Below are 13,457 nucleotides of genomic sequence, written 5' to 3'. Positions count from 1 at the left end.
TAGCTGTCTGGATATAAATAATAAAATGCAATGCTTGCACCTAAATTATGAGCCATTTATCTGCGATATCCTGAAAGAATATCCCAGCTTCCTGGTCTGCATCAGTTGTATATAATCATAATCTCAGGGGTTTTGAAGTTGATCTTGTTGTGTATGATACACTAGGTCAAATAAAATAATATTCAAGCAGATAACTGGAAGTAGCTCATGGCAACGTTTATTTTCCAACAGGGAACCTCGTCTTCTTCTTTACAGGGCCAGCTCACATCTCTTGTGGAACATAATCAGCGGTGCAAAAACTGGCCATGCACTGTATGCAATGCATAGGGGCACTGGATTAGAGGGGGCACCAAAACGATGTTGGGAATGCTTTTTCTAGTCAGCATTTTATGTACTTAACAGCTGTTTGTGTATGAAATGATCAATATATCGTCGCGGTTGAAAGGATGGTCTCTCAAACTGATGGTTCACAGTCCTTTATTCAACAGCCTTTGTATGTGAACACACTGTAAGAGCTACAAAATATACAAATAAAATACCATCAGTAACTCAAACAGTGTTGTTCTAACCTTTTACCTTAACATATGAATCCTTTACCTTGTGTGCTATAATTATGTTTTACAATACATCTATTTATTAAACTAACATTCCTGTGCCGTGAAATAAAATACTGCGTATTTTGACTATTGAAATATCATATATATATAAATTATTATATTATATAAAATAAGGCTAATTTTAGAAAAATATGTCTTTACATTCACAATATACAATCAATCATTTTAGATTCCCTTATTTTCCAACTGCTGGAGGATCACAAGGGAAAATAACCAAATTACAAACACAAAGGAGTTAGTAAACCAAAGGAACCTAATTAGGACAAACAAAAATAACTAGAAACAAGAAATAAACATAATTAGAATCACCAATGAAGTACAGATGTGGAAAAGCAAGGCAGAATTAAATGAAAACAACTAAGGAACACCAAAAGAATCTGAGGAGGATGCCAGCGGAACAGCAGCCTTGGAGGACATCAGTGGCGGCGCAGAAACCTAGGAGGATGCCGGCGGCAGAGTAGAAACCTTGGCGGAGCAAGTACCTTGGTACCAACAGGACTCGCTATGAAGTCCTGGAGGCAGGCTGCAAGAACACCAGAACTCGCCAGGAAGCCCTTTAGGTCAGGCAGGAGACCAATGAGACTGCCTATGAAGCCCTGGAGGCAGGCCGGGAGACTGACAGGACTTGCCATGAAGCCCTGGAGGTCAGCTTGGAGACCAACGGGACTCGTTATAAAGCCCTGGAGTCAGGTTGGGAGACCAACAGGGCTTTTTAGGAAGCCCTGAAGGTCAGCCAGGAGACCAACGTGCCTCACTAGGAAGCCCTGAAGGTCAGCCCGAAGACCAACGGGCCTCACTAGGAAGCCCTGGAGGTCAGCTTGGAGACCAACGAGACTCACTAGGAAGCCCTGAAGGTCAGCTTGGAGACCGACAGGACTCACTAGGAAGCCCTGGAAATCAGCTTCGAGACCAACGAGACTCACTAGGAAGCCCTGGAGGCAGGCCGGGAGATCGACAAGACTCACCACGAAGCCATGGAGGTCAGCCCGGAGACCAACGGGACTCGTTATAAAGCCCTGGAGGCAGGCTGGGAGACCAACAGGGCTCGCTAGGAAGCCCTGAAGGTCAGCCCGGAGACCAACGGTCCTCGCTAGGAAGCCCTAGAAGTCAGCCCGGAGACCGACAGGACTCATTAGGAAGCCCTGAAAGTCAGCCCGGAGACCAACGGGACTCGCTATGAAGCCCTGAAGGTCATCCCGGAAACCAACGAGACTCGCTAGGAAGCCCTGGAAGTCAGCCCGGAGACCAACGGGCCTCGCTAGGAAGCCCTAGAAGTCAGCCCGGAGACCGACAGGACTCACTAGGAAGCCCTGAAAGTCAGCCCGGAGACCAACGGGCCTCGCTAGGAAGCCCTAGAAGTCAGCCCGGAGACCGACAGGACTCATTAGGAAGCCCTGAAAGTCAGCCCGGAGACCAACGGGACTCGCTATGAAGCCCTGAAGGTCATCCCGGAAACCAACGAGACTCGCTATGAAGCCCTGGAAGTCAGCCCGGAGACCAACGGGCCTCGCTAGGAAGCCCTAGAAGTCAGCCCGGAGACCGACAGGACTCACTAGGAAGCCCTGAAAGTCATCCCGGAAACCAACGGGACTCGCTAGGAAGCCCTGAAGGTCAGCCCGGAGACCAACGGGCCTCGCTAGGAAGCCCTGCCTCTCCTGCCAACAACTTTCAAGCGTTAATCTCTTCCGCCAACGGCCCCCAAGTGTCAAGCTCCCCTGACACCGCAGTCCTGTTGTCCTCAAGCTTTTCTGCCACATATAATCAAGCATAAACTTGGAGCCCTCATGACACTTCTTTATTTAGAGGTACCATCTTTCAAGCCAGTGCCTTAGAATGCCTCTTTGGCACATAGAAGTATATTGATGACACGTCTGAATACCGACGGCTGCCTCTGTGGCTGGTCTGAAACTGACTGGCTGCCTTCGTGGGTCTCCTCTTCAAATGGCTGCTGGTTCTGCTGTTCCACTCTGTCCCTCAGCCTTTTGTTCAGCTGTTCCACTTCAAGCTGCAGGTCGGTGTTTTCCTGCTCCAGGTCGGTGTTTTCCTGCTCCAGGTCGGTATTTTCCTGCTCCAGGGCGCTCTTTTCCTCCTCCAAGGCAGTGTGTTTTTGCCTCAGGGCGATGTTTTCCTTTGTTAGGGTACTGTTTTCCTCCTCTAAGTTTGCGCTCTTCTGCTCCAGGCTGGTGCTTTTCACCTCCAGAGAAGTGATTGACAGCATCAGGACGGATTTTTCATACTCCAGGGTCCTTCTTCTCAGATTCAGCTCGATAATCTCCTGATGCAGCTTGTTGTTTTCTTGCTCGAAAATGGTGTTTTCCCGATCCAAGTCTTGGTTTCTCTGCTCCAGGACGCGATTTATCGCCTCCAAAAAAGGGATACTGTGCAGGAAAGCGATGTTTTCCTCTTCTAAGGTGTCACTTTCCTGCTCCAGGGCGGTGTTTTGTTCTTCAAGGGTGGTGATTCTCTGGTTCAAGATGGTGTTTTCCTGCTCCAAGGCAGTCTTTTCTTTCTGCAGAATATTACTTTTCTGCTCAAGGGCGGTGCTTTTAAGCTTCAGGGCAGTGTTTTTCTGCTCCAGGGTGGAAATTTTCTGGTCTAAGACTGTGTTTTCCTGCTCCAGGGTGGTGTTTTTTGCCTTTAAAGTTCCGTTTACATCGAACAGTTTTTTTAATCCCTCTTCTTTCTTTTGAAGCAGCTTGTGTATTTCATGTGCAGCTGTTTCTATGTTCATGACTTGAACCTTCAGGTCCTCATTTGCATTAATCAGAGACTGTCTCTCAATGGACATCATGTTAACTTCTTTCAAGATGCCATGGAGCTTCTGTGTCTCTCTAGCTAAACTCTGTTGTATTTTTTCATTCCTAGAATCAGAAAATGACGCTATATTGCGCTGACTCATTGTAGATACTTTTTGTTGCTCCAGATCGGTGTTTTTCTGCTCCAAGTCTGTGTTCCTTTGCCCCAGGGAGGTGTTTTCCTGCTTCAGTATGGTGTTATCCTCCTTTAAACTTCTGTTTCTGTCGAGCAGTTTTTTTAATTCCTCGTCTTTCTCCAAAAGCAGTTTGTCTTTTTCAAGTGCAGCTTTTTCCATGTTTACAACTTGAATCTTGAGGTCCTCGTTTGCTCTAATCAGTGACTGTCTCTCAGTTGACATCATGTTCACTTCTTTCAAGAGATCATGGAGCCTCTGTGTCTCTCTAGCTAGTTGTACTTTTTCATTAACAGAATCAGAAGGCGATGCCTTATTGCTCTGACTCATTGTTGATCCTATTTTGTCTGGACAAATCCAAAATCTGCTTAATGTTTTCCTTTATTTGTTTGTTAGATTTGCCGTTTTATCTTGAAAAGCCTTCGTTTTCAATCTCTTGTTACTAGACAATCCTTCTACTTGCTCTCTCTCTCTCTTCTGCAATGGTTATGATGATTGACGCAGCCTAGCTCCACAAAGTGAGCGTCACTCTTTGTGACGTCAGTGTGCATGATGTCACAAACTGATGTCACTACCTCAGCAGAACAACTAGAAAACTGCTCAAGTTTGAATAAAAACAAACTTTATGCCTCAATGCAGCAAGGCTTAGCTGATGGCTATTGGAGACAGTTCAGCTGGTAACATATCGCCAAGACTGAAATCCGCACTTGGGAGACAGCGGCTCTTGAGGACAATGGACTGGCACAGCAGGGTGCGAGGACCAACGGTCAAAAGGAAACATTCTGCCCAAAAACAGAAAAAGAGGAAACGGGCTGACTGGTTGAAAGTGGCGTACCTAGGCCTACCCCTAAAACTGTATCTCAGCACCCCTGAATCAGGTCGCCACCCTTCCCATAAAATACGGAGTCATCCCATATTTGGCCGTTAAATGTGCGTCCCGTATTGAACCGATACATAACTGTCCGATAGAATCGCCTATCATACACACATCAACACTAAGTTTAACAATAATGACCAAAACAAAACACAGGAAATATTAAGGTCATGGTGGGAGCTAAAGGACCCCAGAACGTCACGGTTGCCTAGAGACGGACACTACGCAGCCGCGGTGAGCTGCTATCAACCCGCGTCTTTTTAAAAAGTCCTCTACCAGATTCCATGTCCTTAGAAGCAAAAACGCTTTTAAAAATACAGACATGAGTGAAAAGACGCGCATTATAAGCTGAACTATTTCAGAGAGGATGGATACTGTGTACATCGAAAGGCAAAAAAAAAAAAGAAAAGTGTCCGTCGTGGCTCTGTGTGCTGCTGTATATCAGACTGAATGGATCAGGAGAGGAACTGCAGACCCATCAGAACCTTAAGAACCAGAAATCAGCGTCTCTTCATCCTCAGTCATCTCCTGAGGCTGACATGGTACAGAACATTTAGCTATGATTGATTAAGTTTCATATTGTGATTTTAGTTAACTATTGTGGTTTGATTCTTTGCTTAGGATGTTGAGTCTGGATGATATTTAATAGCATTAGCCAAAATTAGTGGCCATTTAAAGAACAAATCATACGAATAGATTAACAGTAAATACATAAATATTTCCTACATTACATTTCTTTCTGTGTGTTTTATTCAGAAATGTTGATATATTTTAAGAATAATTGCCCAGTGGTCATTTAATGTATTATTTCACTAATATTTTATCAATGTGGTTTACCAGTTTGGATAATCTGACAATGAAGAAAAAACATGCTAAGACCAGACCAGACCTGCAGGCCAGGGCCGGTTCTAGACGGGGGCTAAGAGGGGTTCTAAAGAAATTATACTAAATAAATGTCTTTTTAAAATATTCAGTGGTAGATATTTTTTTCTTCACAATTTTCTTTTTAAGGTATTATTGAAAATACCTAAAAATAATTTTTAATAAAAATTAATTTAATGAATTAAAAATTATGGCACTGCTCTTTAAACTGCTGTACGGAGATGGGATCACACTTTCCATCTACTAAATCAGGGATCTGCAACTTGAATCTCTGGAAACACAAGTGGCTCTTTGGCTCACATTGTTAAATTATGAAATATTAATCTGTTTGTGTTTAATTCTTTTTTTAAGTGTCTCCATAAAAACACTGTCTGCACGGGCCCCTGTGATAAATTTGATGTGGTCTTCAGACTCTGTTTCAAACTGAGTTTATACACCTCTGGAAAAAATTTAAAGTTTCTCTGATTTTGCTCTTTATAAGTATATGTTTGAGTAAAATGAACATTGTTCTTGTGTTCTGTGAATTACTGACAACATGTCTCTTAATTGTGTTTGTGAATGTATGTAAATAAGCAGTTAGATTTAGAAAACCGCACCAACGAATATCGTCTCATGGCTCTTAGCCCTGCTGGGGGCTAAGCACTCCTAAAAATCAGATCCTAGAATCGCCCCTGCATAAGCCACTTTACTACCTTGCCATTTCAAGCCCTTTCAAAATAAAAGCATCGGCTACAAAACAACAAATACTTCCTAGTTACACGAGGAAACAAAAAATACTAATAAGGTCATTTACAATCAATAACAGAGGAAGAGCACTGATTAGACGCCCCTACACTCCCATACAGGTAGCTTGGGCACTTTTGTCTTTTAAATTTGAATTGTAGTAGTGCACTGGACAACAGGGAGCTAAAGATGAGGCGGCAGAAAAAAAACTCCGGGGCACAAAACAAAAAACGGAAGGAGGGATAAAAATGTTGGAGAGACGAAGAAAAGCTTTTCAAAGAGGTTGAAAGACAGTAGGTATGTCAGTGTATCAACAAGAGAGTTGTAAATATTCAGGCTAACTTAAGCTAGCCTGAAATGACAGGCGGTTGTTGTTGTGTCCGATTTATCCCGTCTACCTATAAATGTCTGATAGACACACCTATCACACACATCTCAACAAAAACAAAACACAGGAAATATTAAGGTCAGCTCTTTGGCTCACTTATATATTAAATTATGAAATATTGCCCTGTTTTTTGTTTCATTCTTTTTTAATCGCCTTGTAGGCACCAATGTATTCACATATATGTACATTGTAAAGGAAAATGATTATTTTGGTGTTTAATGCAGTTAATCTTACGACATGTGTAAAGGTATAGCCAACACTCTTATTTGGAACAGTTTTCTGTTGAACATGTGGGAACTGATATAGCAGACAGTTAAACAAGCAGGGCCCTTTTGCCTCCCCCACACACAGAGCAATAAAGTTACATTCCGATGGGGCAGAAGAGACTTTTTGGCGCCAGGGATCTTCCGTATCAGGCAGAGATGACCACGGTGTAGTCCGCCCTTTGCTTAGATAAAAAACAGACACCTTTGCTATAAATCAGGGAGTCCCAACTTTCTCTGGGGGCCTGAGGGAGTTCTAATTGGTCGAAGAGCAGAACGCCTTCTTTGCATATATTAAATAGGGAAACACCTCTTTCATTTAAAAGTACAAGTCAGCAAGCCAACGGAGAGTTTTTTCCATCTTTTCTCCACGTTGGGCGCCCTTTTGTCTGTCTTTGTGTTTCGTGTTGTCTGTTTACCCTTGTCTGTATAAAAATGTATATCTCTGTATCTCTGCAGCTTTGTTGTCGATTGCTTTTGTCTGAATTAAACTCTGTGATCTGTGACGTCAAATCAAAAATCAAATCAAATTTTATTTGTATAGCACATTTCAGCAGCAAGGCATTTCAAAGTGCTTTACATCATAACAAACACAGAATCACAATGCAATATAGAATCAATCATTAAGTCAAGTTACATCAATAATTGATTACATTTCAAATACAATTCTAAACAGGTGGGTTTTCAGTTGAGATTTAAAAGAAGTCAGTGTTTCAGCTGTTTTACAGTTTTCTGGAAGTTTGTTCCAAATTCGTGGTGCATAGATGCTGAAAGCTGCTTCTCCTCGCTTGGTTCTGGTTCTGGGGATGCAGAGCAGAACCAGAACCGGAAGACCTGAGAGGTTTGGAAGGTTGATACAATAAAAGCATATCTTTAATGTATTGTGGTGCTAAGCCGTTCAGTGATTTATAAACTAACAACAGTATTTTAAAGTCTATTCTTTGAGCTACAGGGAGCCAGTGGAGGGACTTTAAAACTGGTGTTATGTGCTCTATCTTCCTGGTTTTAGTGAGAACGCGAGCAGCAGCATTCTGGATCAGCTGCAGCTGTTTGATTAATTTGTTGGACAGACCTGTGAAGACGCTGTTGCAATAATCAATACGACTGAAGATGAACGCATGGATGAGTTTCTCTAGATCTGGCTGAGACATTAGTCCTTTAATCCTGGAAATGTTCTTCAGGTGATAGAAGGCCGACTTTGTAACTGTCTTTATGTGGCTCTGGAGGTTCAGGTCAGAGTCCATCACTACTCCCAGGTTTCGGGCCTGATCACTGGTTTTCAGTTGTAATAACTGAAGCTGTGCATTGACTCTAGATCGTTCCTCTTTAGGTCCAAAAATAATAACTTCAGTTTTGTTTCTGTTCAGCTGGAGAAAGTTTTGGCACATCCACACATTTATCTGTTCTAAGCATCTGTTCAGTGATTGGATGGGCTCTGAGTCACCTGGTGACATCGTAATGTAGAGCTGTGTGTCATCTGCATAGTTATGGTAGCTAATATTATTTCCTGTTATAACCTGAGCTAGTGGGAGCATATAAATATTGAATAAAAGGGGTCCTAGGATTGAACCTTGGGGTACCCCACATGTGACCTTTGACCTCTTTGATGAAAAGTTTTCAATTGAAACAAAGAAATCCCTGTTCTTTATGTAGGATTCAAACCAGTTAAGCACTGGACCGGAGAGTCCGACCCAACTCTCCAGTCGATTCAGTAATATGTCATGGTCAACAGTGTCAAAAGCTGCACTGAGATCCAACAGAACCAGCACTGTGGTTCTGCCACAGTCCGTATTTATATGGATGTCATTGAACACTTTTATGAGGGCGGTCTCTGTGCTGTGGTGAGCACGAAAACCAGACTGGAAGGAGTCAAAGAGGTTGGTTATAGTTAGGAAGCTAGTTAATTGTTTACACACAGCTTTTTCAATAACTTTGCTGATGAATGGAGACGGCGCGTCATTGTGCCGCGCCGTCTCTTTGCCAGCCGTGACGACATCAGTTCGGGACCCGGCTAACAGGAGGGAAGGAGAGCCATGCTTTTTCCAAAGTTTAAGCTAACCTAATAACTTTCCTCCTTAACAACATCTATTATTATTGATACTTTAATTAAAGATGAGTTGTACAAGTTTATGTCATGGGGGGGGGGGGAGCGCCGGTGACATGTTCGCATACACCTCAGAAAGAATGTAGTTGCGCCCCTGCCAATAGGCCCGGGTCAAACGGAGCCAGGCTGGGCCAGGCCCGGACCCTGCAGTGCAAAAAGAGGGTATCATCAGCGTGAAATACTTTGACCTTTTTCCATCTGTAATCCAGGTACTTCAGTTTCGGTTCTTCCTCCTCCGACGACAAGCAAGAAAATGCTCTTCCAGACAAGGAGAGCAGGTCACTGCCTGAGCTAATCGCCGACCCATTCCTCGGCCTCACGGGCGCCAGGCCTGAGAGGGGGCTCACAGCAACGAACAGGTACGCGCTCGTGAACATGAGTTTTTGTTGTGTGAAAACATGTTCTTTATTGTTTTTTTTAACGTGACGTTTTATCTGTTTCAGTCATCACTTACAGAAGAGAATGTGCAAATTCTCTACCTGTCATAGAGAGAGGTTAGCACACAAATTAAGCGTTCTAGCTGGCAAAAAAGGAAAAAAAACAACAGACGTGGGCAAGAACTCCTTCGGCAAGAGGGAGATACATCTGCCTCCCGCCCAGCTGCCATAGGGGAACTGGCCCAGAGGAGCCATGACTCCTATGTAGTACAAACTGGGAGAATACCCCAGTGACCTAATGATCATGTGTAACAGTGAATGAATGAATGAATGACGACTCTGATGATAAATCACATCATAAGATGATTTTTAAAAAATCATTTTATAAGCTTCAAGACTACAGTGCCTTTGATCTAAGCCTTCTGAATCCACGTATGTTTTCTTCCAGCTTTGTGAATCTCGTAAATCACAGCACTAACGAAATGAAGAAACATGTAGCTTCTCACAAAAAATTCTTGCAAGAGATTTCTGTTTCAGCACAACATGCAAATTAAATCAATAAAAGTATTTCTTCCTCAACAGGTTGGGGTAGAAAACACAGTGAGCATTTCGTGTCCCTTGCTCGTCATTTAAGACTGCTTTTCAATGTGTCTGTAAGTCACAGGTAATGAATGAGCTATTTAATAGCGTTTGTTAAATGTTGCCACAGGTAACCCTAAAGAAATGCTTTGTTTGCTGTGATGCCCTATTGCTCCCCTATGGTATGTAAGCATTAAACTTAGCCTGGGAACAAACCAGCTTTGAAGACTCAGGCTACAATATTCATACACCTTCAGATTTGCTCTATTATGTCAATTTACACAACAGTCATGGGTGTCCAAATCCTGACCCACAGAGCCAGAAAATGGCAGAGGATGTCAACAGGATGATCTTTTGGTCGGCACTCCACAAATGTGACCTTTATGGAGGACTGATATGAAGAAAGTCACTGTAGAAAGAAAACCAGAAGAAACCTTCTCTACAGTTTGCCATGAGCCATTTTACACTCCATCCACTTGAGGATGTTTTTTTATTATTTTGTAAAATGGGTTGTTGGTTTTAAAAATGCCCACATCTCCAGTTGAGAACGTTCCTAGAAATGTTTTGAGCTACAAGGAAACGCCAAAATCAGGACAAATCACTATTTTTACTCCCCCAGACCTGTAGGTGGTGCTAAACATGGAGCATAGGACATGCACTCAAAGTCTCCACAAGAGATTAGTTTTAGTTTAGAAATTAGCACAACATACACATTTGGGGTTATAGGTAAGGTTAGCGGTTTGGCTAATATGTTAGTGTTTTCACAACAGAGGCGTTTTGCTGTTCATGTGAATATGTAACTGTAAAACTTTCCTTATGGAACTTGTGCCCTACCTTTTGTGAAGGTCCAGCCTGACTTTTGATCTCAATCATGTTCGACACCGAAAGTAGGAACAAACCTTGCCGGACATTTATGTTGCAGTTTATGAGGACCGGTGTTTGGATTTATTGCAAAGTTGCAATAAAAACTGCTTTACTTTGTTTTCTTGAAGCAGAAGTTTTACTACTTCCTGGGGAAAATCTTCCTCCTTAGCGTTCCTGAGTGATCTGTGGGTCAGGATGACATTTTCCCTCCATTCCTCTGACAAGGAAAAAATGTAGACTGGCTGAGTCGTAGGCAGTGGTCAAATATTAATTACAGTTGTGTTTTCATAAGACTGCGATCAATTATACACCAGTGTCCAGTGAGATTAAGGTAAATCTAGGTAATCTCTGTTTTAGTCTACACTGTAAAAAAAAACGGCCTCATTTTACGGTAAAAAACTGGCAGCTGAGTTGCCAGAAGTTTACCGTCTTTATACGGTAAAAGTCTGGCAACCAAAACTGCCATTTTTTTACCGTATTTCTAAAATACGGTAAAATTCTGGCAACCAAAGCTGCCAGTTTTTTACCGTATTTCTAAAATACGGTAAAATTCTGGCAACCACAGCTGCCAGTTTTTTACCGTATTTGCTAAATGCAGGATTTCACCGTATTTTTGAAATACGGTAAAATTCTGGCAACCACAGCTGCCAGTTTTTCACCGTATGTTGTAAATGCAGGATTTTACCGTATTTTTAATATACGGTAAAATTCTGGCAACCACAGCTGCCAGTTTTTTACCGTATGTTGTAAATGCAGGATTCTACCGTATTTTTAAAATACGGTAAAATACCGTACTTCCTAAAATATTTTAAAAAAAATAAAATGTGGTTTTGCCGTAGTAAATACGGTCATGCTGACTGAGGCATAATATCTACATGAGTGAAAAACACATCCAGACTGTATGATATATTGACATTTTATTGTAAACCCTCCCCCCCAAAAAAAACTTATGGTAAATTACTGGTCTCTGTTCCTACCAGAATTTTACCATACAAATTATAGTACAACAACCAAGGAAGTGTAACTTGTCAAGCATTTCTATACAGAAAGTTATAAAGAAAATAATTTCTAATTAAACAAAAATACAGATTACGAGTAATCCACTTAAAGAAACAATTTCTATTTAAAAAGTCAAGTTAAAAAAAGAACTGATTCTATTTTATGTCCAGTTTCCTCACGGTATTACTGAGATCTGGAAAACAAAAACAAAACAAACAGTATGTGTCCACATAAGAGATAACATATTGTAGAAGACAAAATGGTGATAAAAGGATTCTTGTTCTGGGTTGAGAGTCACAAGTCGCTGAGATCAGACGTTGCTCAGGATGGTTGTAGTCTTCCCAGTCACAGGTTGAAATTGAGACTCGCATGTTGTCAATCGGGTGTTTCCTCTCTGCTGGAAAACAAAAAGAAAAAGTTAGAAAGATGCACTACATGAACATCTTATTCGCTTAAATGTTTGTTTCACCTTTGTTGACTTGCATATGGACACAGGTACTTCAACCAGGTGGTGTGATCATTTCTGACTGAAAATTCAGTAGTTAAACCTTTGTTTGTTGTCAACAGGTGTGATCCTCTGGTCTGCAACCAGACAAAATACACAAACTAAAAACAAATATAACTGTTTTAGGCAATTTATGAAATAGATACTCACCATTTATCTGAGTCTCATGAAGGCCAATAGGTTGTCTTCAACCATTTATGTAAGTTACATTTCCTGCAAGCTAGCAGAAACAAAGCTGTAAATGTGAACACTTTTCATACAGGCAAACAAATTGATACAGCTGAGACAATTTATGCTAGGTTAGTTTTTCTCAGTCACTTTTGGTGCATTTCTCGAGTCATTGTTGGCATTTACAAAACAGTAAGCGCATTTCTCAAAACAATTTGTAGAAACAGGAAAAATAGCATTTGTTTGCTTTCAAAATCCTTAGTTCAGCTCTTAAAATCCTGTCTGTTAACATATCAGTGACTCAAAATAATAAGTTATAGTCTCTCTATGTACAGATAAGACAGTCAAATCGATTAGTCATGAGAAGAGACTACAAAAGGATCATTTACGCCAGTGTTTCTCAACCCTGGTCCTCAACGCCCCCCCTGCTCTGCATGTTTTAGATGTGCCTCTACTCCAGAACAGCTGATTCAAATGATTGGATGACAATCAAGTACTGCAGAAGCTTGTTAATCATCCAGAGATACAATTCAGGTGTGTGGCAGAAGGGAAATACCTAAACCTGCAGGACAGGGTGACGCTGAAGACCAGGATTGAGAAACACTGATTTACGCTTTTGCTATAATTTATTCATGGACCATGCCATGGTGATTCAGAAAGAAAAAGACAGAAATGCAGAGAACAAAAAAAGTAGAAAAGGAGCCACAGGACAATCTCCTCAAGGAAAACTGTACAGTGCTGTAGAAATTACATTACATTTTAATTTCCATAGTCACTTTGTTCCTTAACTCCACTGAGGAATCTTTTTTCCTCAGTGGGGTTAAGGAATGAACAGTAGGGTGGGAGGACCTCCATCAGCATCATGTTGTGGGTCTCAGCCATGTCCTGATGTTGGACTGATGGAAACTGGCAGATGTCCTCAGCCTCTTCTGACTCTTCTTCTGCTTTCCTCCCAACTATTTCCTCCTCAGCCTCACTCCTCTTCTTCTCTCTGGCTGTTCACTCTGCCCAGATACTTGTTCATCAGTTCTCAGACATGTAACATTGTGTTGTGTTCTGACTATATAGAGCATAATGTTGCCAACTGATGGTTCACAAGATGCACCTCCAATCTGTTTCAGAAAACTGGTTGATCGTTGGTTGAGCTAATGGTTCATACACTGACCTGTTAGAGAAACTCAGGAC

The 13,457-nt window shown here is 41.8% G+C and overlaps 1 protein-coding gene across 1 annotated transcript; it reads right to left on the bottom strand.

The window, feature by feature from the left end:
- Nucleotides 1-460: 460 nt before the first annotated feature.
- On the bottom strand, nucleotides 461-4,196 carry LOC116708509 (girdin-like). Its single transcript, XM_032546374.1, has 2 exons — nucleotides 2,246-4,196; nucleotides 461-1,476 (listed from the first exon to the last, which is right to left on the bottom strand). Exon 1 carries the CDS (start codon nucleotides 3,874-3,876, stop codon nucleotides 2,446-2,448), a length of 1,431 nt encoding a protein of 476 aa, XP_032402265.1. The 5' UTR covers nucleotides 3,877-4,196; the 3' UTR covers nucleotides 461-1,476; nucleotides 2,246-2,445.
- Between the last annotated feature and the right edge of the window lie 9,261 nt (nucleotides 4,197-13,457).

This window comes from Xiphophorus hellerii, chromosome 19, assembly GCF_003331165.1.
Source record: "Xiphophorus hellerii strain 12219 chromosome 19, Xiphophorus_hellerii-4.1, whole genome shotgun sequence".
Classification (NCBI taxonomy): Eukaryota; Metazoa; Chordata; class Actinopteri; order Cyprinodontiformes; family Poeciliidae; genus Xiphophorus; species Xiphophorus hellerii.
This window is presented reverse-complemented; position numbering and strand designations above follow the sequence as displayed.

What these genes read in the sequence shown, in the direction of transcription:
- LOC116708509 (XM_032546374.1), bottom strand. Translation starts at nt 3,876, where the DNA reads ATGAGTCAGAGCAATAAGGCATCGCCTTCTGATTCTGTTAATGAAAAA.